General features: G+C 36.2%; 1 protein-coding gene across 3 annotated transcripts in view; it reads right to left on the bottom strand.

Moving 5' to 3' along the window:
* RIC8B (RIC8 guanine nucleotide exchange factor B) overlaps window positions 1-26166 on the bottom strand; it is a 97504-nt gene that overhangs the window by 35336 nt on the left and 36002 nt on the right. For all 3 annotated transcript variants that reach the window (XM_047066704.1, XM_047066707.1, XM_047066705.1), the window contains exons 4-6: window positions 15883-15977; window positions 4651-4879; window positions 3805-3900 (exon numbers count right to left, since the gene is read on the bottom strand). In XM_047066704.1, the coding sequence (XP_046922660.1) occupies window positions 3805-3900; window positions 4651-4879; window positions 15883-15977 (420 nt within the window). The remainder of the gene's footprint in view (window positions 1-3804; window positions 3901-4650; window positions 4880-15882; window positions 15978-26166) is intronic.

Raw genomic sequence — 26166 nt, 5'->3', positions numbered from 1 at the left:
TGCTACAGCTGCACAGGCCTCCATGGAACTTCTTAAAACACACCATGGTCTTTGCATTTGCTGCTCCCTCTGCCCAGAAACACTTTCTCTAGAAAATTGTGTGGCTCATTCCCTTCACTTTAGGTCTATGTTAAAATGTTGCTTACAGAAAGGCATTTCCTGACCACCCTATATGACTAACCTTGAGCATTCTTTTCTGTGCACCCCCACCCCCGCCCGCCACTTTAATCTTCCTCACAGCACTCATCACCACCTGATACAGTGTATATTTTTCTTTACTGTTGGCCTTCTTCCACAAGAGTCACTGCCATGGGGGCAGGGACTTCTTTCTGTTTTGTTTACTGCTCTCAGTGCATGGCATATTACAATGTTCCATAAGTATTTGCTGATTGAAGGAAGAATGAATGAATTCAAAGATCTTCTTTTTAAAGATTTTATTTTTAAATAATCTCTACACCGAACATGGGGCTCGAATTTACAAAAGAGTTGCATGTTCTACTGACTGAGCCAGACACTCCTCAAATACCTTTTTAAAAGTGCCTTCCATAAGCTAGGCACTAAGGTAGTAAATGACAATAAAAGCAAAGTCAAATAATAATTTACTGTGCTGGACCCTTCATATGTATATTATTTTATTTAATCCATTCAACTGACTTTCTTCTTTTCTCTCCTTCTACACTGAATGCCTATCCTGAATCAGGAGGTATTGGAGACACTGGAGATACAGCTGTGAACACAAACAGAAACTAAATCCCAGAAAATTGAATAAGCTACCAAAGTGTTTACAGAACCCATATTCAGTATTTCTGATAGGGTAGAGCACCATGATTTCTGTGCTCTATAGGCACAAAGTCACTGCACAATAAATCCTTATTTGATTCAGCAAACCATATTGAGTTCTATATGGTCTCTATACACTGAATGTAGAGAAGAATGAGACATCTAACAAGTGATTTCATGTAGTATGCGCCTACTGTTCCAGAGTAAAGAATCTATTAACAAAGGTTATCACCCCAAAATTTTGTTACCAATGTTTTGGGTTTCTTAAAACAAAATTTTTTAAACATAAGTTTGTTGCTTTCATTGTTACATACCACTCCCAAACTGCATTTGTATAGACTCATTCTATTTCCTCCCAAATACTACCCTCCAACAAATTTTTTATTTTGACAAATCTTGTCCATCTCTTCTCTCAAATCCACAGATTCCTCATCTCTTCTGTAAACCTCTCCACAGACTAACCCAACCTGGGTTGGTACTTTCTACCATCTGTTCTCTTTCTACCTGCCTCAATACTTAAGACCAATTTCCTTTGGGTAGGCATGTGTTGGGTTCAATCAGGTAATAATGAAATAGGGTGTAATAATTAACTAGCTGTCATTCCATTTACACTATTACCAAAACTAACCACCTGTTACTTTATGTTCTGCCTTTCTTAATCATCATAGTTGAGAGTGCATCTTTTTCAGGAAGAAAGTGGATTTTTGTGTGTGTCTTGTATCTTTAGTTATCTTTACTTGTCACGTCTCATCTCTTTATACTGTAGTGCCTCTTTAAGGACAAAAAGAGGGTCTCATAATCTTTGTTTCTACATAATATGTGGCTCAAGAGCTTCACATAGAGAAGTTGTTTAACAAACAGGTTTTTTTTTGGCTCTTCTGGCCAGAGATCTAAACTCTAAACAGTTCAGTTGAACCTGGATCTCCGATGTGAAAAAGCTAAAATATAGAAAACTTAAAATATTTTTCATTTATTATTCACCAACTCCTCCTAGTCACAGTAGAATGTCTTAAAATAATCAACTTGGAAAATGACTTCAATTCATTAATCAACTAGTTTACTTGGCTTAAATGATTATTCATGCTTTCAGGGTACTACTCTCTTCTTCCAATAGACTGTAAATTCCTCAAAGATAGAGTCTCTACTTTCTAATTTCTCCTTAGCAGCAGTATCTATTAATGTACTTCACGTATGGTAAGGTGCTTACTAAATCTTGATCATAAACATAAAGGGGGGGAAATTAAGCTGGTTCATTTAACAAAGGAAATTCTGTATGGCAAAAAATGAGCAGTGGAGTGAATGGTTGTACCATGCACCGAAATGTGGAAAGAAGGAAAGAAACAGGGTGAAGGGATGGGAATCAAGAGCTTAGTCGGGTATGTGTTAAAACTTAAGATACCTACTATACATCTAAGGGGAGGAGATGAGTAGGCAGCCTGTTATATCAGTCTGGAGCAGAGGGGACAAGTCAGGGCCAGAGACATAAATTTGGGAGTCATCAGCATACAGATGATTTTCAAAACCATGACTGCTGAATGAGATCACCAAGGGAGTGGAAATGGAGACCAAGGCAATATTGCCTCGGGGCACTCAAACATTGCAAAAAGGTTCCCTATTGTGTCCTAGAAACCAAGTGAAGAAAGCATTTCAAGAAGGAGAGAATACCGCATTACATTAAAATGCACTGGGGAATTAAAGAAAAAAGGTTTGAGAACTATTAGATTTGGCATTACTGGGTTGATGATTTTTGATGAGTGCCTCTGCAGTGGGGTGGAAAGCCTAATTACAGCGGGTGCAGGAGAGAATTAAAGAGTAAAAAGAATAGAGAAGGTGAGTACAGAAAAGTGTTTTGAGGAAAACTGCATTAAGAAGAACAGAGTAATGGGGAGGCAGCTTGAGAAGTGGAATTAAGAGAAGGTTTTTTTTATTTTTAAGATGAAAGATGTGTTTGGATGAAGACAGAAATGACCCAGTACATAAAAAAAAAAAAAAAAGGATTAACATAAGCAGAGAGGAAATAAATGCAAAAGCAAAGTTCTTGAGAAGGTGAGAAGGAAAGGGATCTAGGACACAAGCGAAGAGGCTGGCCACAGAAGAAAGCAGGGACAATTCACTCATGATAGAAGGGGAGACAAAGGTTATATGACACAAGCAGATGAACAGAAAACACAGTGGTAGAAAGAATCCTTATCATCAACTCTACTATCACCCTACTCCAAACATTCACCATCAGCTCTCTTTCCAGCTGGCCTCCTTGCATCTACTCACATTCCCCTAGTCTATCCTACATATAGTAGCCAGAGTATTTCAAAATATAAACAACTACCCTTCATTCAACTCCCCTTCTCAAAATGGTCCAATGCTTGCCCATCTCACTTAAAAGAGAACCAAAAGTCCTATACAACCTCAGGCTATTTGGTTCTTGCTTACCTTTTTTTACTTCATCTACCACTCTCCTTGTCAACTTGGTCTAACCTCCTTGCTCTTCCATAAGCACACCAAGGCATCCTCTCACCTGAGGAACTCTGAACATGTTCTCTCTATAGTCCTCTTCCAGATATTCTCAGAGATCCTTTTCTTATTTATCCAAGTTTCCGCTCAAATGTTATTTTCTCAGAGAGGCCCTGCTGATTCTCCTAAATCTCCCCTTCCCCTGCTGTCTTTCTTCAGAACACATCACAACTTGCCATTATAACATATTCATTTACTTTTTGTTCTCCGACTATAAGGTAAACTCCACAAGGCAAAGACTTCATCTATCTTTCAGTGGTTAGAACAATGCTTAGAATACAGCACAAAGTAGATCTCCACTATTAGTTGAATAAATGAATCAATGACTCAGAAAAATACACACGATCACTTTTTTCCCGGATTAGGAAGATTTCAAAGATTAAAACTAACTTTTCTGAGTTTCTGATTTTATGAAAGTAAACCATTATGAAAGAATGCAACTCATTAATTCTATTTTTAGAAACTGCATATAAGAAGATTAACCATGAGATGTAATATGCATTAAGCAGTTACCTGATCTTTGAGAAATTTTCTGATGTTTCGATGGGCTCGGGAACATTCTGTTAATAAGCTGAGAACCGGAGTTAGACCTTCTCTATAGCTGCTTCCCTATAAAGAAAACCAGACATACTACATTAGTTTCTAACAGTATTACTTTCCTCTATATAACTGAATATATTAATACTCCTTTTTTGGTGGGGGAGACATTTTATGTTACCAAAGCTTTACAAACTATTTAAGAAATTATTTTCCTAACCATGTCTTCATTCTACCAGTTATCTTCATTTTTATTAATGCCCATTTTTATCCTCCCTGGATTTTCCTACATTTTGTGGGGTCCTCACTGGCTCAACCAATGGGCTTAAATAAGGCAAAGGTTTTGACAACCTACCCATTCTACCCTGCTGCCTTTTAGTATAGCTACCAGACAAAGCAAATGACAGACAAGAGAAAATAAGCAGCTCACAACTAATGAAAACTCGATTATTTTTAAAGATAGCTTTTAGGTATTATGGAAAATATTTATCTTCAGGTTTTGTGGGCAGATAATTTTTACTTCTAGGTCTTAAAAAATACCTACATGGAAAAGTCATTAATTTTTCCTTCACTTGCAGGCACTAGTCACAGTTTTGGTGTTGCATTAACACATTTTTTGTCTTTAAACAAGTAAATTGACTTGTTTTAGCAATTAATCGTATATTGTAATAAAATGATTTCCGGGGCATAATTATGCAGTATGTCAGCTATAAAAAAAAAAAAAGATTAAATTTAAAAATCATTTCCTGTGATGTCTGTATATATGGCACATTTACATTCTTTAGAAACATCTTCCCAAGGCCTCCATTTTATCAGCCTTACCTTGTCTATTCTCTTCTCCATAAAATTGAGTAAAACATGAATGGCTTCCATATTCATACCATTGTATACCATGGTATTGTTTTTCAAAACAGTTTCTTTCTCAGCTGTTTTATCATTGGGCAGTTCATCTAGAGTCGTTGCCTCTTGGGCTGTTTCTTCATGGGTTAATGGACAAATGAGAACATCCAAACAAGAGACCGGAACATTGCTTAAAAGGTTGACTGCATTGCTGAAAAGCAATTTAAAAATACAATATTTTAATTTCATTGAATAGTCCTTTAAGATGCAAACATAATAAGAAGTTCAGAAATGACTTTTAGGAGTCAATTAAAATTTTTCTATTTCAAAACAAGCCTTTAATATTACTTGGCATTTACTGACTAAGAGACAGAAAATAAAGAGAACAGTTTTAAATACACATATGAGAAATTAGAAAGAACAGATGTTAAATGGACACACACAATCACATGATGTCCTGTCACTTTCTGAAATGCTAAAATAGGAATTAGTGAGCTTTAACACCATCTCTTTAATTTTATTATGACACAATGCTAGCTTTTTTTTTCCTTGGGGTTTTAAATCCTTTTGTGGAGCCACTGGTGTTTTATTATTCCTTAGATTACAACATAAAGCATTTGAGAAGCTGTATATAAGCAGCTTATCACAGAGGCAACAACATTAAAAAACCAAATATTATGGGATTAAGTTTTGTTCTTTCTAGATGTAAAAAATACAATTTTTGGATCATCTAATTTTTAAAATAGTTTTAGAGGTTTTCATTATTTATTTATTTTTTATTTGTAATTTTTTTCAGTTTATTTATTTTATTTTTTTTAAATTTACATCCAACTTAGTTAGCATATATATCATCTAATTTTTTTAAAAGACATTATCAGAAAATAGGTAACGGTGTTTTTTTTCCTCCTTTTCTCATCACCAGATCTCTTTAAAAGAGGTCCACATAGCCATTTCAAATCTCTAATCCCCTAGGCCTTTTCACTAAGGAACACATGCACCTGGGATGCATACCAGTAGGGGGAACCCAAACCTTGTGTTTTTGATGTTCCCTAAAAATCTTGTTCTGTTGCTCAGCGTGTAAGAGATTAAAGTGACACTAATAATTTAAAAAATTAGACATGTTCTCAATTAACAGATTTTCCTTCAAGGATTATTTCATATTCTTTCATCTAAAAGGAGAGGCAGTGTTCTCTGCTAACTGGATATTATAAGCCTGTGCCTTAGAACTTCCTGATAAACAACAATGGAAAGACAGGCATTACATTTCCTAGTGACAGAGAAGCAGATCTAAAAATAACCACATCCTGACTAAAAATAAACTCTTGCAAATGCAATTGAAAAGTCTAACCACTTGGAAACCAAACTCAGGGCTGATTCTATCTGATGCTGCCTTAATTTAGACCACAGTAGTTCATTTTAATTTAGATTATAGCGACACCCTCAAAAATAAACAAAGTAAACACCAACAAAACAGAAATAAAATATAAAATTTTTTCTTTCCTTACTCTGAAGTGTGGCTCTCATTTCCCCAAGAATGAGTATTTCCTTCCTTTTTTTTTATATTACAGAAAAAATATTTTAAAAATCAAAGTTTAAAAATTAGACAATGTAGAACAATGAGTAGTGATGTAAACGGTATCAAAAAAATCTGAACCAAGAACAAAAATAACAAGTCCTACCAATGAATGGTTCTTGGTAAAATACAAGTTACTTGGAAGTCCCCATTAAAAATCTGTCACTGCTTCTGTGATTACTACTGCTACTGTTAAATAAAGGCCCTCATTTTGATTATTTGTAAATGATCACAATTGGTTGAAATACAATGCTTTTCCCACAAACTTTCACTTAAAAATTTTTGTAAACATCTGTAGTTCCTTGAGTTAAAAATGTTTCCCTTCTGACTTAAGCATTTGGAAACTGTTATTAAATATCACAGATTCACTGGGGATGAAAACAAACAAAAGAACTCTACCATAGAATTACTTTCTTAAAACCATGTAAGTATTGTGAAATGTTAGGATTTTTTTTCAACACATAGGGCAACAGGCACAGGAGTCCATTGATAGGATGATTTTCTAAATCTACCATAGAGAACACACTGAAAAGTTTAAGACAGTGCATTTCATTACAAAGGAATGTTTTCCTTTAAATTCATTTAAAATAAGTAGTTTCCAGGAATCCAGTAAATTTAAGAAACCAAATGCTGAGTTTGATTCAACAAATATTTGGAGCTTTTAGGCTTTTCAAGAAAAGTTCTCATTTTCTCATTTCTTATTAAACAACTGGGTTTCCAAACAACTACAAAATTAATTTTCTGGCTCACTGTGTTTGAGCTATTCTTTTTAAGTAAGGAAGGCCAGCTTTTTGAGCTCTGTCACTTCTCTGACAGTTTTATTTGTGGTAGAAGAGTGTATGAAATTCTCCAGCTACCAGGAAGTCAGTGACTATGCACAGATCTGCACAATGGTGTTTGCATTCCTACTCCAGGGGGTAGAAATACTGTGTATATTACTCTCCCCTTTTCAGCTTCCTAGAGATCATTAATCACTGGGACATGACATCCTCCCACTCATGCTCCCAGCCCCCTCCTGATATGCAGATTCAAAAGCAAAGCCTATTTAGAGCTCCTTAATACCCTGATTAAAGCCTTGTTAGTTGTGAGAGTGGGAAGGCAATCTAAAATCCAGTCCTGTATCAATCACTGGACTAAACATAATTTAATACCAAATGACAACAAGAAGCATGATAACGGTACATGCAGACCTACAACCATTAACAAATCTTTCCTGGTTCAAACGTATCTTCTTTATACTTGGGGCTCACATATCTTTTCTTCATGGCTACAGAATTTACTTAAATGAAACTTAAGATCTCCAAAAGACTTTCAGATGTAAATTCCTACCTTTACTCTAGCTCAATTCAGTAATTATTAATTACTTGTGTCAGGCATTGTTTTATGAAGAAAAAGACAAATCCATGTCTTAATGGAGCTTATTTTCCAGCATGGAGAAAACTGTCAGTAAAAAGTAAACAAAACAAATAAGATGAATGAATAGAAGGCACAGAGAAGCTCATAAGTGGCCTGGGGTGGGGGTGGGGAGGGGACCAGGAGGGTAAGATAGACAAATGTAGGTTATAATTTTGAATAGAGTGGTTAGGGTAGTCCTCACTAAAATGGTGTCATTTAAGCAAAGACTTAAAGGAAGTGAGGAAGTGAGCCATGTAACTATGGGGGAAAGAGCATTTCAGAAAGAAAAACAAGAGCAAAGGCCCCAAGTCATGCAGCAGCATGACTGAAGAACTGTAAGAAGGATGGTTTTGCTGAACTACGATATAAAGGAAAAGGAGTAGGACAGGAGATCAGATAGGTATAGGAGGCCAGATAGGTCTTGCAGGCTATTATAATTTAATTTTATTCTGGAGTGAAAAAGGAACCACTATAGGGTTTTGCATGGTGATATACTCTAATTTATCTTAAAAGGGTCACTCTGACTATTGCATTGAGAACAGATGGTAGGACATCAAAGGTGAGAAGAATCAGGATGTTACTATAATAATTTAGATGACTGAACATGATGATAACAATGAAGTGGCTACATCTGGATACATTTTAAAGGGCATTTCTTGTGAATTGTGAACTGTAAGAATTCAAGGTTCTAGCCTTAGCAAGTGGAAAGCTAGAGTTGCCATAAACTGAAATGGGAAGTGCTGCAGGAGAAGCAGCTTTTTAGGGGAACATTAAGAGTTTAATTTTGGATATGTTAAGTTTGGGTTATCTATTAGACTTCCAAGTGGAGATGTTGATAGGAAGTTAGCTGTAAGAGTCTGGAGTCCATGGAGAGAGATCTGGATTAGAGATAGAAAGTGAGGAGTTTTAGCATGTGGATGATGTTTAAAGATAAAAGATGGGATCAGATCAGTGAGGGAATGAGTGTGGACTGAAAGACTTTGAGGGCTGAACCTGGGCCACTCTGTTGTCTGAGGCTGAGTTGAGGAAATTACAATTAGTGAGGTAGGAGGAAAACCAAGATAGTTTGGTGTCCTGGAAGAAAGCAAAAATGGAGCAACCACCCTGTCAAATGATGTGGACAAACAAGCAAGATGACAAATGACAAATGTCCATTGGATTAGCACCACAGAAGTCACTAAGAGCCATTCCAGTTGAGCAGTGGAACTAAAGCATGAGTTGACCAAATTCAAGAAAGAACAGTAGAGGAACCAGAGAGTCCACGACTGGAGGAGTTTTGCTGTAAAGAGCAAGAGAAGACTGGAGTAGCAGCGGGTGAGAAGTGTCAAGAAAACATTGGATAAGATATGGATGGAAAGACCCCTGTATGCTGCTGTCTGCAAAGCATATCTTTTTAACACACAGCAACCTAGTCACTGTTCTCTAAATGTGCCATAGAGACATACTCATTTCTGTATTTGACCATGTTTTCCTCTTGCCTAGAATGTTCTCATTCTTTAAGACTAGCTCAAACTTCCCTTCATTCTCAACAAATATTTACTATGCCTACTATGCTAGGTGCTAAGTATACAGTATAAAGCAAAGGATAATGCCTCTAAAGGAGGGGCCTTAATAAGCAATGAAAGCAGAAAAGTACATGTATGTGTGCATGGAGTGGGGTAGGAGTGTCATAAAGGGGATTGCCATGAGATGCATGTTATGGCCAGATGAGTTACTGGTGACCTTAAACCGGAGTTATTCTGGCAAAGAGGAAGGTGCAGAAGCCAGGGAAACAGATTTCCCTGATAAGGCTACAGATCATTAATAAATGCAAAATAACAATAGAAGTTTGCTCTGAAACATAAAGACAGAGGGGAACCCTGAGGGGATTCTAAACAGAGATTTGCTTTTCAAGAAACAACTCTTGCATGCAGTAGACAGGACGGACCAATCTGTTGGGTTAGTAAAACTGTCCCACAAGACTGAGCAGCCTGAGTTTAGAAGTGGAGAAGGTGGGTGGTCTGACAGATCTGGGGTTGGGTGCTTCAAGACTGACAGGACATGAAAATGAAGGTGTACAGACAGGTTGAAATGATGAACCAATGCTTCAGAATAGAGAGAGAAGAAAGTAAGCCTCTGGGGGCTTATAGGTAGAAGAAAAAGGAATAACCAGGAGACCAGAGGTCTGGATGAGGATGGAGAATAGGTACAGTATAAGTAAGAAAGACTTTCTTCATCATGCTAGACCACAGTGAGCTTGTCTTTAAACTCTATTAGCAGTTATTATTTGGATAATTAATTCACTGGAATACTACTCAAAATCTTGTGATAGCTCTTCTATTATGGTCTTGAATTGTTATTTAACTTTTCCTAATATTTATGTCTTGTCACCTCATTTAGACTCTATGTTCCTCCAGAGTATGCACTGTGGAGATCTTCAAGCACCTAGCATGGTGCTCGGTGATAGGTTCAGAAAATATCTGTTCACCTACATGTGTTATTCACAGTAAGAAGTTAAAGAGCTAGGAGGTTTAATAACAAAAAATAAAATAAAATAAGACCCCCTTTCCCTGATCTCTCCAAAGTAAACTCTCTTGTTTTCTGCATTCCTACATAAGCTTGCTCGTGTCTGATGCAGCACTCATCAAAATAACTGCACTTATTTACTTACATGTCTGTTTTACCCCTAGTTGGTGAAGCCCTGGAGAACACAGATTGTACTGTATTCATCTTTGTTGTCCACGAGTTCAACATAGTGCCTATCATATAGTAAGGGCTCAGTTAAAAAATATAAGCCAAAATGAAATCCAATTTTCAAACTTCTAAAAACAATCTTTATTGAAGTATAATTGAAATACAATGTTACATTAGTTTCAGGTATACAACAGTGATTCAACAATTCTGTTACTCAGTGCTCACCAGGATAAGTGTAGTTAGCACCTGTCACTAAACAACATTATTACAGTATTATTGACTATATTCCCTATGTTGTACTTTTCATCACTGTGACTTATTTATTTTATAACCAGAAGTCTGTAGCTCTTAATCTCCTCCACCTATTTTACCCATTCCCCCATCTTCTCTCCCCTCAGTTTTCAAACATTTATTGAAAGTCAGCCATGGGTAAGGCATTATGCCTAGCTAATGCTGTGGTGGTAATCGTTTTGTAATGTAAGTGTATCAAAGCAACACCACTGTGCACCTTCAACAATGTTATATGTCAATTATAGCTCAATAAAGCTGGAAAAAAGGGCATATGCTTAGCATTGTAATAAGATATCATTAGGTACTTCAATATGTGAGATAAAGGGGCGCCTGGGTGGCGCAGTCGGTTAAGCGTCCGACTTCAGCCAGGTCACGATCTCGCGGTCCGTGAGTTCGAGCCCCGCGTCAGGCTCTGGGCTGATGGCTCGGAGCCTGGAGCCTGCTTCCGATTCTGTGTCTCCCTCTCTCTCTGCCCCTCCCCCGTTCATGCTCTGTCTCTCTCTGTCCCAAAAATGAATAAAAAACGTTGAAAAAAAAATTAAAAAAAAAAAATATGTGAGATAAAATAAATTGGTCTAAACAAAGAAACAACAACATGGGGCACCTGGGTGGCTCAGTCAGTTAAGCATCTGACTTGATTTCAACTCAGGTCATCATCTCATTGTTCATGAGATCAAGTCCCACGTTGGGCTCTGTGCTGACAGTGTGCAGCCTGCTTGAGATTCTCCCTCTCCCTCTCTCCGCCCCTCCCTCACTCATGCTCATTCTCTCTCATAATAAATAAACTTTAAAATAAACAAAGAAACAAAAAAGGCAGGGAGGTAATCACTACTTTTAAAAGACACACCATGGAATACTACATGGCAATGAGAAAGAATGAAATATGGCCTTTTGTAGCAACGTGGATGGAACTGGAGAGTATTATGCTAAGTGAAATAAGTCATACAGAGAAAGACAGATACCATATGTTTTCACTCTTATGTGGATCCTGAGAAACTTAACAGAAGTTCATGGGGGAGGGGAAGAAAAAAAAAAAGAGATTAGAGAGGGAGGGAGCCAAAGCATAAGAGACTCTTAAAAACTGATAACAAACTGAGGGTTGATGGGGGGTGGGAGGGAGGGGTGGGTGGGTGATGGGTATTGAGGAGGGCACCTTTTGGGATGAGCACTGGGTGTTGTATGGAAACCAATTTGACAATAAATTTCATATTTATAAAAAAAAACAAAACAAATAACAGATCAAAGTTTAATTGCCTGTTTGAAATGTACAAGTAGAACTGATAGTATATTTCACACCAATAAAATAACATAACAATAAATTGAAAAAAAAAAAACAAAAACACACCAGCTCTTTGGGTTCAAAAAAAAGAGAGAGAGAGAAAGCATTTTGTAGATGCCAGCGTGCTAACTGAAAGAAATTAGACGGAGAGGTTAAAAGAAATTAAATCAGATCTGGTCCTTCCCTCCCCTCTCCTCAACTATCCAGCATTTAGGCCAGCCCCATCTTTCCCCTTCTAAAATAAAATGAAACCACAACCACATCCACATGCAACTGTTTTTGGCTGTTTATGTATAAGCTTGCTGATTATGGACAAGAGGGCTGAAAATACGTTCAGGAAGATAGCAGAGAAGAACAGAATTAGGATGTGTTCTTTAAAGTAGCAAAAAAGATGGCTCGAACCAACAATTTACTTGTTACTTTAAGTATAGACAAGAGGAAATGAAATAGAATAAATAGATTTTTAAAGCTATCTCACACGCTGATTAGTGGAAATAAAGGTTAAGGTCAGCTGCCCGTGTGAGCTAACTCATTTTATCTCAATGTCCCTGTCCTCTTCATTGCTCTGGGGGTGGGGAAAAAAAGGGCACTGTCTTACAGAGACAGCACATCAGAAAAAGCTGTTGCCAAGGTATTTTTTTACTCACTCGTTTCCTGGAGGAGCCTAGTAGGCTCATGACACGTATGTATGATAGACAGAAAAGCTTAGATGATTGGAAAATAGATTTCTCTACATGATCACAGGATATACACAGAAATAAGTTCCTAAACAAAATATCAAAATCAAAAACCAACTTTTAAAAGCTGGAAGAGATCTGGAACTAAATATTGGTTCTAAAAGCCAGTATGCTTATTACAATAATAGTTACAGAAGTGGCAGTGGCAGCCTTCCCACCTGCCAAGTGCTTCCTCAGTGCCAGGGACAATAGCTCTTTATTAATTTCTTATTGAATCATTACTACAACTCTTTGAGTTTGATGATAATGCATAATCACATACTATTCAGGTTTACCTATTTCATCGTATTTGTCCTTAAATCGAAGTGTCAAAAAGAAAAAGAAAAAACCAAACTTAGAAAATAACTTAAAAACTGAAACAAAATATTACTTTGAAAAACATTCTGATTTTTTTGTTTTAACTTTGCCTTAAACACACACACGACTTTCATGGCCACTACAAATAAGCAGAATTTAGTAGGTATTACAATTCTAGTCAGTTTCCTAAAATAGCTCTTTGAGGTTAAAGCAATTTTCTCTGTATTTAAATGGCTTAGCCTAGAGTCATTATTCTCCAATGACACTAATCACTTTAATTCTGATTAAAGGGACATGCAGGGCCTTTCCAGATAAACTGTCAAGTCAGCCACAACCTCAATCTCCTGGGAAAGCCTCTGAGAAACTCCTATATCCTGTTTGTGGCTCTAGGGATATCCCTTCTTATTTACAGTGTACCTAATAGAAATTTATCAAAGCAACTTTTAAGATAAAATCAAATTTAAAGAAAAGTATCTTTAAAATTTATTTAAGAATAAATATTTAAAGCAAATAATATTAGGAAAATAAAGAAATCTAATTACTTTTTAAAAAATCTGATTTTTAAAACTTCTCTTCTTGCTCTCTTTTGACAAATACTGGGTGCTGTGTTAAAATATTAAATTTATCAGGGGCAGTTGGGTGGCTCAGTCAGTTAAACGTCCAACTCTTGATCACATGGTCATGGGATGGAGCCCCGAGTTAGTCTCTGTGTCGCCAGCATGGAGCCTGCTTGGGATTCTCTCTCTCCTCCTCTTTCTCTGCCCCTCCCCCACTTACGCACATGTGTGCTCTCACATCTAAAAACAAATAAACGTTTTAAAAAATATATTAAATTTATCAGAGAAATCTTTGGCAATGTTTTTGTAACTAGTGTAACAATTCCCCACTTTCTCCTCACATTCTTTTCCCTTTAAGTTTATTTATTTTGAGAGTGAGACAGAGAGGAAGGGGCAGAGAGAGGGACAGAGAGAATCCTAAGCAGGCCCCTTGCTGTCACCACAGAGCCCTACGCAGGGCTCATTCTTACGAAATGTGAGATCATGACCTCAGCTGAAATCAGAGTCAGCCACTAAACTGACTGTGCCACCCAGGCACCCCTCTCTTCACATTCTTGTATGAATACCATTTAACTTATAATATGTGATTTCAAAAAAAAAAGCCACCAATTTACTCCTGGGCTTTCTATAAATCCATTTTTTTTAAGTTTTAGTATCTACAGTGTCTCTTGATTATGAAAAAAATTATAGTAAGTCAAAAACGCTTAATAAAATCTTTTTAGTGGTTATGATTTTTGCACTTAATCTCATTATTTTTTTAATGTTCTTATTTTATTTTTGAGAGAGAGAGAGAGAGAGAGAGAGACACAGAGTGTGAGTGGGGGAGGGGCAGAAAGAGAGGGAGACACAGAATCCAAAGCAGGCTCCAGGCTCCGAGCTGTCAGCACACAGCCTGACACGGGACTTGAACCCACAAACTGTGAGATCATGACCTAAGCCGAAGTTGGACGCTCAACTGACTGAGCCACCCAGGTGCCCTAATCTGATTATTTTTTAAAGGCACTGACTCAAAAAAATTAAAGGAACTTTTGATCTCTAGCTGAAGGAAAAAAATCACACTTTTTAACTGTGAAGAAAATAATCTTTTGAGGTTTGCAGGGTGGGGTACATAAAGATAACCTACCAACAAACTCAGCATAATATCAAATAATAAATTGCTGATCATAACTAAAATAATATGAATTTGATTAAAAAATAACAAGGTTACGTTTCATTTTTACACTCTGGTTGTGTTTCTATTAAGTTTTACTTAAGCCATATTTTAGAAAAAAGAATACTGTAAATGCTCAAAAGCTATGAAGAACCCAATTTTAAGTTTATTTGTAAAAGAGAGTTAACACCAAAGTTATTTGTTTGCAGATTTGAATTTATTTGAGTTGTTTAAAATGCCATTTATATTCTTAAAGAATAAAGCACCCTAAGCAGCCTTATGTTAAAATTGTAAGTGTTGTTAATACAAATCTGATCTAGAATAGAAAGTAAAAGAAGGAGAAAAATGTATTAACTCAGTTCTCAGAGAATGATACATTTTAGTAGCTGTCCATTAATAGCTCCAACAGGCAAGACACAAAACTTGAACTATTTTTTATATATTAATACTTGAGACTATGACCCAATTCTTATAATAGGTTTTTAAAATTTAATTAATCCATATTGCTTAAGATACACTTTTTGGTAAATACTCTTACAATGAAATTAGTGGAAACATTAGTTTGAGTGTAGTAATTAAAAGCAGGGTTCAAATACAAGCTCTGTCACTTAATAGAGCTGTGTGATTGCAGAGAAATTGCTTAATCTTTCTATGCCCCAATTTCATCATCTATTGAAAGGGAAAAATAGTACCCACTTGATAAGGCTGGTGTGCTGATTAAGAGAAGTTAATCTTTATAAAGCACTTAGCATAATGTCACATATAGTATTCAATAACTTAAAAAAATTTTTTTTAATGTTTATTTTTTTTTGAGAGAGAGAGAGAGAGAGAGAACGAACAAGGAAGGGGCAGAGGTAGGAGGGAGACACAGAATCTGAAGCAGGCTCCAGGCTCCAAGCTGTCAGCACAGAGCCCGACATGGGGCTTGAACTCATGAACCATGAGATCATGAGCTGAGCTGAAGACGAGCACTTAACCGACTGAGCCACACAGACGCCCCATTATTCAGTAACTATTGAACTGTGCTATTATTACTGTTGTTTTGGGTTTTATTGTTGAATGCAACAAATGCCAAATTGTCTCCAAAGGGGACAGAATGAAAATTTGTCATCAGGACATGGTAGTGATTTCTGACTTACCGGTTACTTGATTCACTAGAATATTTTCACTTTCCTGTGCTCATAACAACTAAAATTAGAAGCATAAAAACATCGAGAATTGATGATGTCCTTTACTGAGATATCAACACAGAAGTTACCTACCTGTGCAGCTCTTCTGTTTTGTCTTCAGTTGGACCTACGATTAGTAAACAATGGCGAAGGACAGCTGCCATGACACGGAACTGATGAGAATCACTCTACAGCAAATAAAAAAGACAAGAGGAAAAATTGGGGATTGAATGCCTTAGTGAAGGAGTCTGGTGTATTCCTGCATCCCTGGGAGCCATCTTATGGACCATTTGTCCCCCTAAACAGTCATTCTTATACCATAAATAATAGAAGTCAGGACACTGTAGACAAAATTCTCAATACTAAGTTAATAGTTACTGTCTTATATGAACAGCCACCTCCAGAAGTGGCTGAAAACCAGAAGATGCTGACCTAGCCACTCCCTTTATGGCATGTCAGGCAAAGAGAGACAAGATCAACAGCCATGCATTTCCTACTCTCTTTTACCTTAAGACTCAATTCACCTGAGGATCTTTTCCATTTTCAGAAAGTCTATAGATTCTTTTGATAGTATACTGTTAGAGTTTACTAGTGGTTATAAAAGTTCAAACAGATGTAATGCTATCAGATATTTTAACAGTGGGCTGTACATACTTAACTGCCTAATTTCTTATTTCAAAAGCAATAAATTAAAAGGTATAATCTGTCAACTTCATTAATGAGTCTTCTTAATCTCCTAGTTCCCCCAAATCTTGCTAGTTCCCCCAGAATTACCAGCAAGTGATGAAAAACAAGTCATCTGAGTTTAATCTCCTATTTTTCCAATGTTTACTCATTGTTATTAAAGACACAGAGAGAGTCAGAGGGAAGAAGGCAAGCAGTAGGAAATAAGCTAAGTTTTGAATAATCACTTAGTTTACCTCCTCTTCTTTTAGAGATTTTGGGCCTCTTCTTGAGATTTTGGGCCATTATAATTTCTTTAATTACCTGCATCAAGGTCATATCTCTCTGCTTCCAGATTTTTAGTAACTAAGAAGACATGTAAAATAAATGATAATTATAATAGAGATCCTGCATATGCTATACTTCAGGAAGTCTCCGATTACTTCAAAAACTATTTAAAATTTTAAAAACTTTATTAAAAATGTTTTAAATCTAAAAACTTCAGTTTTACATATAATCTCAAGTCTATATAAAGTGAAATATACTCAAATATTGTACATATATTCATATATATAACTCAGCTCTCTGAGATGATGTCTCCTATAAGATCTAACAAACAATAGAGCACAACTGCATTACTCATAATGCAGATGACAGTATTTTAAGCCTAACACCATCATATGTTCATTTGGAAGAGATGAAGGCCTCAGTAGCATAATGGTAAAAAAGCACTTCACTTGGAGTCTGGAGTCTAGGCTGTGACCTTAGACAAGTCATACAGATTCTCTGAGCCAAAGTTTCTCCACACATATCTCCACAAATATGAGACTGGTAGGGTTATAAAAGGATTAAAGAGGATGATACACATGGAAGTGCTTAGTACTTGGAATGAAACATTTGAAGGTGAGTGGAAAGGATGAGGGAAGAAGGAAACAAAAGGTAAGTAAGACTGATAGAGCTGAAGTGAGTGATAGTAAAATAATCATGTGTTGGGGAAGGAATAGAGAAAAGGGGAGGGGGGTCGGTAGAATGTCAGAGACACTAGGATTGGTAGGGTTGAAACGAACGCTGTCCCATTCACTGTCCATTTTCAAATGCCTGGATCAAAATTCTCTAATATGTAAATACACTTTTGCTTACCCCAAATTACATGAAGCACAGGAAACACATGTAAAATTCTTCCATTTCTTAATTCTTAATAAGATCATATTTTCCTCGGTTTTGAAAATTAACTAGGAATGCACTTCCTTTCAAACAAGATTTTCCTTTATTCTAGATATCACAATCATTTCTTCCCATGCTGATGTTGACAAGCCTCTTGCAAAACTATCCATTGTGGTCTTTCTATTTGCAACTGTAAACCAAAATCCTACTTCTTTCCATCCCATTTCCTCCTGTCCCAACTTTTATAACACCAATTCCCAAGTTGTACCTATATCCTCAATGTCCTCTTTTACTATAAATCCACTAAATTCCCTTTCTCTACTCAAAACAACTGTCAAATCCCTGGATTGTTGTTTCCAATCTCAGCATCACTGATTCCTTTTCATATTCCAGGTCTCAGCTAAAATATTTCATTAGAAAAGACCATTAGAAAGACCATTTCATTAGAAAAGACCTACTTAGACCATATCTAAGTAGGTTTCTTCTTTCATTATTTTCTATCGCTGTATCTTGTTATGATTCCTTTCATAAAATCATTAATTTGTAATGCCACATTTATTTACATACTGGCAATATCCATTGTTTTCTCCAGTACTCTATTACCTTTACAAGTTTAGAGTGCATGTGTTTAGTAGATGTTCAATAATTTTTAATGTAAATGGTAAGTAAAACAAAAAAAAGTCCCAGTCATAAGTGGGCAGCCAGATAAATTTTCATAAAATGAGCACATCCATATAACCAGCACAAAAATGATCCAACACTAAGATTAAGAACTCCAGAATTGGCCTCTTCAAATGACAATCCCCTGATCCTCAAGGGTAATCTGAATGTCTAACATTGCAGGTTAGTGATTTTTTGTTTTCACTGAATTTTACTTGAATGATATCATAAAATATAGACCCTTTGTGTATGGTTGTGAGATTCATTCAGGTTGTCATGTGTATTTAGGTGCAGTGTGTTCATTTTCATCACTTGAGAGCAGTAATATTTGAGATGTAGTCTGTGGATCACTGCTGGTCCGCACCCTGTTTGCCACTGATCTGCAGTGTCATGAGTGCAGAAGGTGTGAGCATTTAGGAACTTTTCCAGTTTGACATTGTGTGTAATATTGCACTATACAAGAATTTCATTCTGAAAGCAAGCGCAAAAAATCTGATCCTTCACCAATTTGGTTAAGAAAGCACTGCTAAATACAATGAATATATCACAATTTACTTATCCATCCTACTCTTGATGGGCACTTGGATTGTTTCCAGTTTGGGACTACATTGAAGAGTACTGCTGTGAATGTACTTTCTTACATTTCATTTGCTGCATCACAGGTCATATACATATGTCAAACTTCAGAATATACTGCCAAATAGTGTTTCAAAGTGTTTATACCAATTTATACTCTCACTAGTTGTTCTACAGTTGTGTCAACACTTGGTATTGTCAGTCTTTTAAAATTCAGTCATTCTTGTGGGTGTGCAGTGGTCTCATAGTTTTATTATGCATTTCCCTGATAACTAAGGAGTTTTCATGTAACTACTGGTCATTTGGATAGCTCTTTTGTGAAGTGCCTGTTCAAGCCTTTTGACTATTTTCCTACTGGGTTGACTGACTTTATTTGTATGGATTTGTATGGATTTTAATGTATTTGGGATACAATCCTTTATTTATAGATGTGTTGCAAATATCTTCTCCCATTTGGTGGCCTGCTTTTTTTACTTTCTTCTCTTGATGAGTTCATTTTAATGAAGACCAATTTGTCAACTTTTGCTTTAAGATTTGGTTTTTATTTTGTCCTATTTTATAAATCTTTGCTACTTAAGAAATGTTTGACTTGTTTAGGATAAAGTCATGAATATAATCTGTTTTCTTCTAAAAGCTTTATTATTTTACCTTTTTTAATATTAAGGTCCTTATCCATCTCAAATTAATGTTCTATGTATGGTATAAGGTAGGGACTTAAATTTGTTTTCCGGATGCCTGGGTGGCACAGTCGGTTAAGCGTCCGACTTCAGCTCAGGTCATAATCTCACAGTCTGTGAGTTCAAGCCCTGCATTAGGCTCTGTGCTGACAGCTCAGAGCCTGGAGCCTGCTTCAGAGTCTGTCTCCCTCTCTCTCTGCCCCTCCCCCACTCATGCTCTGTCTCTCTCAAAAATAAATAAACATTAAAAATAAAATAAAATAAATTCGTTTTTCTTCCATACAGCCTTTCAATTGATCCAGGGCAACTTATTAAAAAGCCCACTTTTCCCCCACTGCACTTCAGTGTTACCTGTATCATAAACCAGTTGACTATATATGTGTAGGTTTATTTCGAGACTCTTTATTCTATTCCATTAGTCTATGTCTCAATAAATATTGGTTAAATGAGTGTTATCATTAAGAAGTCTTATTTAACAAAGGTTAGAATGGATACTATACTATTAGTCTGCTATGTGACTTTCCGTAAGTAATTTAAACACTCTGATCTTTCGTGTCTCCATGTGTTAAATGTAGTTAATGCTGCTGTATCACAAGGATGCTGGAAAGATTAAATATAACTGTTCTTTATAAAACATTATACAAATACAGTTTATATAACTATAATTTACTTGCTTCATCTTAATTTTGGTATCTTTAAGACATCAATATTCTCTCCTCTGAAATCATATTATCTCCAAAGATTGAGAAGAAAAAAGTCACCAAGGACAAAGGGAGGAGGAAGAGAGAGAAAGCAAATAGGCTTGTTGTGATAGTGGAAATCAAAATGAGATAACAACACTCAATTAAAAGGCAGATAAAAACTCAGAAAATTCTTTGGGATCTCTATACAGGCTTCACTTCTTAATTACAGATTCTACTACGGTCCTGTTGCTTTTTCCTTCTGTGCAAACTGTGGAAGATCTCACTTTTATTTGGTAAAGGTGTCAGTTTCCTCACATCTTTTCATTCAAAGTGTCAACTGATGTAAACAATGCCTAAGAAAGTCTGAAGGGAGAATACTGCTCACCAACCAGTCCTGATCTGGTATTGTTACCCCAGGATAGTTGTAATTTCTTCAAGAAGGCTTAGGAAACCTGTCCTGTGAAAATTTAATTTCAATCCTATAAAAAGTGAAACAGACACTCAGACACAGACACACACATACACACATGCACACATACAAATGTATGCATGCTTACCTAGAAATACAGCTGTATCCCAGGTAGCATTTTACCCTATGTTTTTTACCCTATTCCTTTTGCTTACCTCTACCGTGGTTATTTGTCCTACTAAACTGTGTATATTTAAAAATCTCTATCTCTTTACAGGTAAAGATTATGTATTTTACCTCTGCATCTTTTGCATCTAACATGGTGATGGGCATAAACAATGCTTTTTTGAATTAATTTGCAAGGGGAGATATAAATGTTGTAAAATAGATAGTGTTAACTCTAAAAAGGCTAGAAATTACTGCTGTAAATAATGTTATTAAATGTTTTAGGCTCCTAGAGAATTTTCTAAAAGCTTTGAAAATTTAAAAGGTACCATATATTTTTCCTCCCTCCCTGCTAACTTTGGGCTTTTTCTCCTATGTATTTCTGTATATCACATTTTATTTTTCATTAAACAAAAATTTGCTGAAAGTCTACTCTGTACTGGGTATGTTGCTAGCAGAAAGACTATCCCAGGGAGGTCAGACATACCCTCAAAGATCTAGAATATATGGCATTTGAAACATCTCTGCATTACTGAGGTGATTCTTTCCTGTTTTTAAACATATAGAAAATATAGAGAAGAATAGTATGTAGCAAACAGTCGTATATTTATCTGTGTTTATGTGTCTGATTTTCCTGTTAATCTTTTAGTTCTTTGAAGGCAGTGATGATTTCTTCATCTTGCATCTTGTATACCCAACATAGAATTTGGCATATACTGGGCACTCAATGTCTACTCAAAAATGATTCAGCAAAAAAAAACCAACCCAAAACAAACAAACAAACATGACACAGCTTGAAGCTTTTTAAATTAATATTATGTCCTTTTCCCATATTTCCTTTAAAGTCTCTTAAATAATCATGGAACTAACCTCTTCTATGACAGTGTGACATTCCCAATTAACTTCTATGGACATTCACTATTTTCTGTCACTCTAATACATCCTTTGACTACACAGATAGTGGTACTACTTCCCTGCTTGCACTTGGGTGTCTGGCTCTAACATGTTTGTTGGTCCTTATGTTTTCTCATTACATTGCACTGATGACCTGGGAAGCAGTGCAGAGGGAAAGTGTGCTAAGTAAGGGATTTCCAGAATAACATGCTTTCCTCCAACAAAGAGATTTAGCAAAAGTGTTAAAGCAGGAGGAAGACAAGACCATTTCATTTAACTTTTCTAGAACTGACTTCAGGTCCTGCTAAAGGAGTCTTTTGACCTCTTAAACATACTATCTTTAGGAAAGGGAGGGAATGAGAAAGGGAGGGAAAGAGGAAGGAAGTGAGGAAGACAGATGGACACCGTGTGGCAATAAGGCCAACTACTGAATAGAAAGGAATCTTCAGATTCCTGATGGTATCAGCAGGCAGGCAGGCAGGAATTTAACACATGAACCTAAAATGAACAAATGGCACTAATCTGCTAAACCTCAAGAAAAACCTAGTCATTAATTTTCTGTTTTTAATGAATTGTAAGTGAACAGTGATAGAAATACCTACTAAAACAGTTAAAACCAAAACCAAACATCTGTATTTTCTCTAACGGTTGAGCTGTGGTCATAAAGATCTTTAAAGGTGCAATCCCCAGAGTTTGGAAAGGTATTAACTAGCACTAATCTTCTGAAGGTCAATTTGACAATACATATTAACAACCCTTAGGGTTTTAAAAAAAAAAATCCTTTGACCCAACAATTTTAGGAATTTATCTACAAAATTTTACAATAAGAAAATTCACTGTGTTACTATTTACAATAGTAAACAACTGCAAACAATCTAAATGCCTACACATAGGGAATTTGTTAAAGGTTGATAAATCCTTATGAAGGAATACTCAAGTATAAATATACCTATTAAATATAAAATTACTTATGAAGGGTATTCCTTCATAAGGATTTATCAATCTTTAACAGGAAAATAAACTGGTACATTATTTTTTGGTTGCAGAAATCTTTTTTTTTTTTAACGTTTTTATTTATTTTTGAGACAGAGAGAGACAGAGCATGAACGGGGGAGGGTCAGAGAGAGGGAGACACAGAATCTGAAACAGGCTCCAGGCTCTGAGCTGTCAGCACAGAGCCCGACACGGGGCTTGAACTCACGGACCGCGAGATCATGACCTGAGCCGAAGTCGGCCGCCCAACCTACTGAGCCACCCAGGTGCCCCGTTGCAGAACTCTTTTTATCCCCAAATAATATCTAGTTATAACCTAAATTTATTTTAAAAAAATGTTTTTAATTTTTTTCATTTTATTTAGAGAGAGAGAGAGACAGCACGAGTGGGGAAGAGGAGCAGAGGGAGGGAGAGAGAGACAGGGAGAAAGAGAGAAAGAGAGAGAGAGAGAATCCTAAGCAGGATCCACACTGAGCACGGGGCTTGATCTCACAACCCTGGGATCATGACCTGAGTGTTCAACCAACTGTGCCACCCAGGTGCCCTTCAACCTAAATTTAAATAGAAAAAAACAACAGCAACAATCAAAGATACTCTTTTGAAAGTGAGGGTGGGGAACCTGGAACACTGTCCACCCATCACCAGAGGCTACCCCTAGGAACTTTATGGCTTCAGGGAACATTTTGAAAACTACTACTCTTCAAGAACATTTACTGAGGAAAAAAAGATTATAAAATTACTGCATTTTTGTAAAAAGAAATTATACATGTTTATATTTATATATTCTACAATGAAGAATAGTTAGAAAGATATATGTTAAAACACAAACAGTGCTTATCTTTGAGTGGTAAGCTTATAGGTGATTTGTACTTATTGCTCATATGCAATTTTCCTCTAGATCTACTACAATGAGCATGCATTTTGATTAAAAGAAAACAATATTAGTTATTTTTAACACTATTTTAAAATTGGATTCTTCTGTAAGAAGTAAGTTTTTATTATCCCTTTATTTCAGTTGGTATTTAAAGTACTAACAATTCTTTAGGTGCTTGCTCAATTGGAGAAAGATGCCATGCATCTGACAATCAAGGAATTATTAAAATGCAAGTAAATGGGGGCACCTGGGTTGCTCAGTCGGTTAAGTGTCCAACTCTTGATCTCGGCTCAGGTCACGACCTCACAGATCAAGCCTCGTGTCAGGCTCTGTGCTGACAGTGCAGAGTCTGCTTGGGATTCTCTCTCCCTCTCTCTCTGCCCCTCCCTCACATATCTCTCAAAATAAATAAATAAACTTAAAAAAAAATCTAAGTAAATGGACTCTTATTGGCAAGTTTCTCTGCAACTTTATTATAGACTTTCTTTATGCTAAGTTGTGGGTACCTCCCTAAAAGGTACTCTATGTTCTGATTTCAGGGAAACATCCATCTCCCCAATCTTCAAACAGCTTTATCATTCTCAGTCTTCCTATCTCAGGAGACACCTTCATGGTCTTCTCTGTGCTAAGTATTTTCAATCATGAACACACTGTTTCTCTCCTAGCACTTAACACAATTTGAATTATATATTTGTTTACTTACTACCTGTCTCACCAACAAAACTGAAGGCAGAGACTAGGTCTACTATTTGCCAACATAGTACACATGCCAGCATGATACCCTGTAACTGGCCATAAATATTTATTGACTAACTGAATGACTGACTAAATGTTTGCTAAAATTTGAATTTGGAGACCCACAGAGATTCAACTGGTTTAAAAATAACCTTTCCCACACTCCTGCCTAAATGGGTTGGCAAGATCCTACTTTCACTAACTGTTTAAATTTCTGATAACTTCAGTAATAGCCCAGACTAACATTAACTGGGCACATTTTATAACGGCTTCATCTACTGAACCACAACTCACAAGAAGCCCTTCATCTGCTGAGAAGCCTGCTTCAGGACTACTGATCCTTTCTCATGTATCTTTCGGAAAATAAACTTTCTATGCCACAGAATGAGTATTTGCTGCTTCAAAATCTTCTAAGGCTTCTTCCAGCCCCACTATTGCTTCTAACTGAAGCACACTCATGAGGGCTAATCTCAATTTACTGATACATGTTACATGTCATTCCATACATATACTGATAAGCAGTCATTGACTTATACACCCTTTTGTTGGGAATCTGAACAGTGTGAACTACTATTTTGGGCACAATTTAAATAACAGGGCCTCCCAACAATGAAAAACCAACAGTCTCAGAAGAGCTCTTGCAACTAAATGGAGAACTTAAAAACACCAAAACAAACAGTGTAAGAAAAATAACCATAGAAGGTACCAAATAAGCATAGAGACATAATATTTTAAATACTTCCAAATATTTGGTTTCAAAGCATAAATGGAGCATGTGGGCTTTCCACATGTTTTCCTGCCAAGTCTCAGGAAAAACTGACCATACTACAGTCATCTAAAACAGCTGTTAGGACTGATCTTCAAATATTTGGTTTCAAAATATAGACCTATTTGCACTTTAAAACTCAGATGCCTGCATTCTCCCACTATAGCACTGCACTGAGATAATCTTCTCAAAGTAGGTTGCTGGCAAAAACAGATCGGTATTCATGGTGAGAACTGTTTCAAATGGACACAGCAAAATGTTAGCCCTAGGTCCTAAAGTCAATTGTCAGAAAAGATAATTTGCTCTGGCACCAACATACTGCATTTCTTTCTTCTTTTCTTTTCTTTCTTTTTAAAGCAGGGGCTCAATTTCCCTCATTATTTAAGGTTAAATAGGGTAAACGTGAAATGTTGAGATTCTAGAAGCAAGGAAAAAAGTTTGTCTACTTCATTTACAATTGTCTTCTTCCTTAAACTAACTTTCTTGTTTAGCATATTGTTCTTGTGGGTACTTAGATATAAACTATCAAATCTGCCTCACTTTTGGGCTGCTGTATGGTCCAAGCCACAGAAAAGGATCTTAGTCTAGAAAAAAACCTTTCTCACATATTAGTGTAATTACATTTGTTTTCTAGGACTGTGTACCAGCCTGGATATCTAGTTGTAGTCCTACATTTCTGATAGTTATCTAATACTATAACACTCTAGGAGACTGGGATGATAGGTGATAAAGCATCTTTTACTCTACTGAGCAGACATCAATTCTGATTGATCAGTTTTAACTGGCCTGATTATCTTTTCTTTAAGATGGCAGTCATCATAAATGCCTGTAACTTTATGAACCACATTGTTTTATTTCCCTTCAAATATTATCATTTAAACCTTATTCCTCAAAAAGGCATTAAAAAAAAAGACATGTGATGGTACAACTCAGAAAAGGAACTATATTTGGCATCTTACAAAATAATAATCCATATTAACTATATTGGAATTACATTTTTTTAAATCTATAAAAAACAAATAAAATAAAATATTTGTTTTTTCATCTTCATCCTATTTTTCTAGTAAGTGTTACACAAATGTCAACTAAAACCTTACAGGCAGCTCTAGGGATGCCCT

Source organism: Lynx rufus, unplaced genomic scaffold (genome assembly GCF_022079265.1).
Source record: "Lynx rufus isolate CCGP_SWC_20201006 ecotype Redwood Valley unplaced genomic scaffold, mLynRuf1.p SCAF_7, whole genome shotgun sequence".
Classification (NCBI taxonomy): domain Eukaryota; kingdom Metazoa; phylum Chordata; class Mammalia; order Carnivora; family Felidae; genus Lynx; species Lynx rufus.
This window is presented reverse-complemented; position numbering and strand designations above follow the sequence as displayed.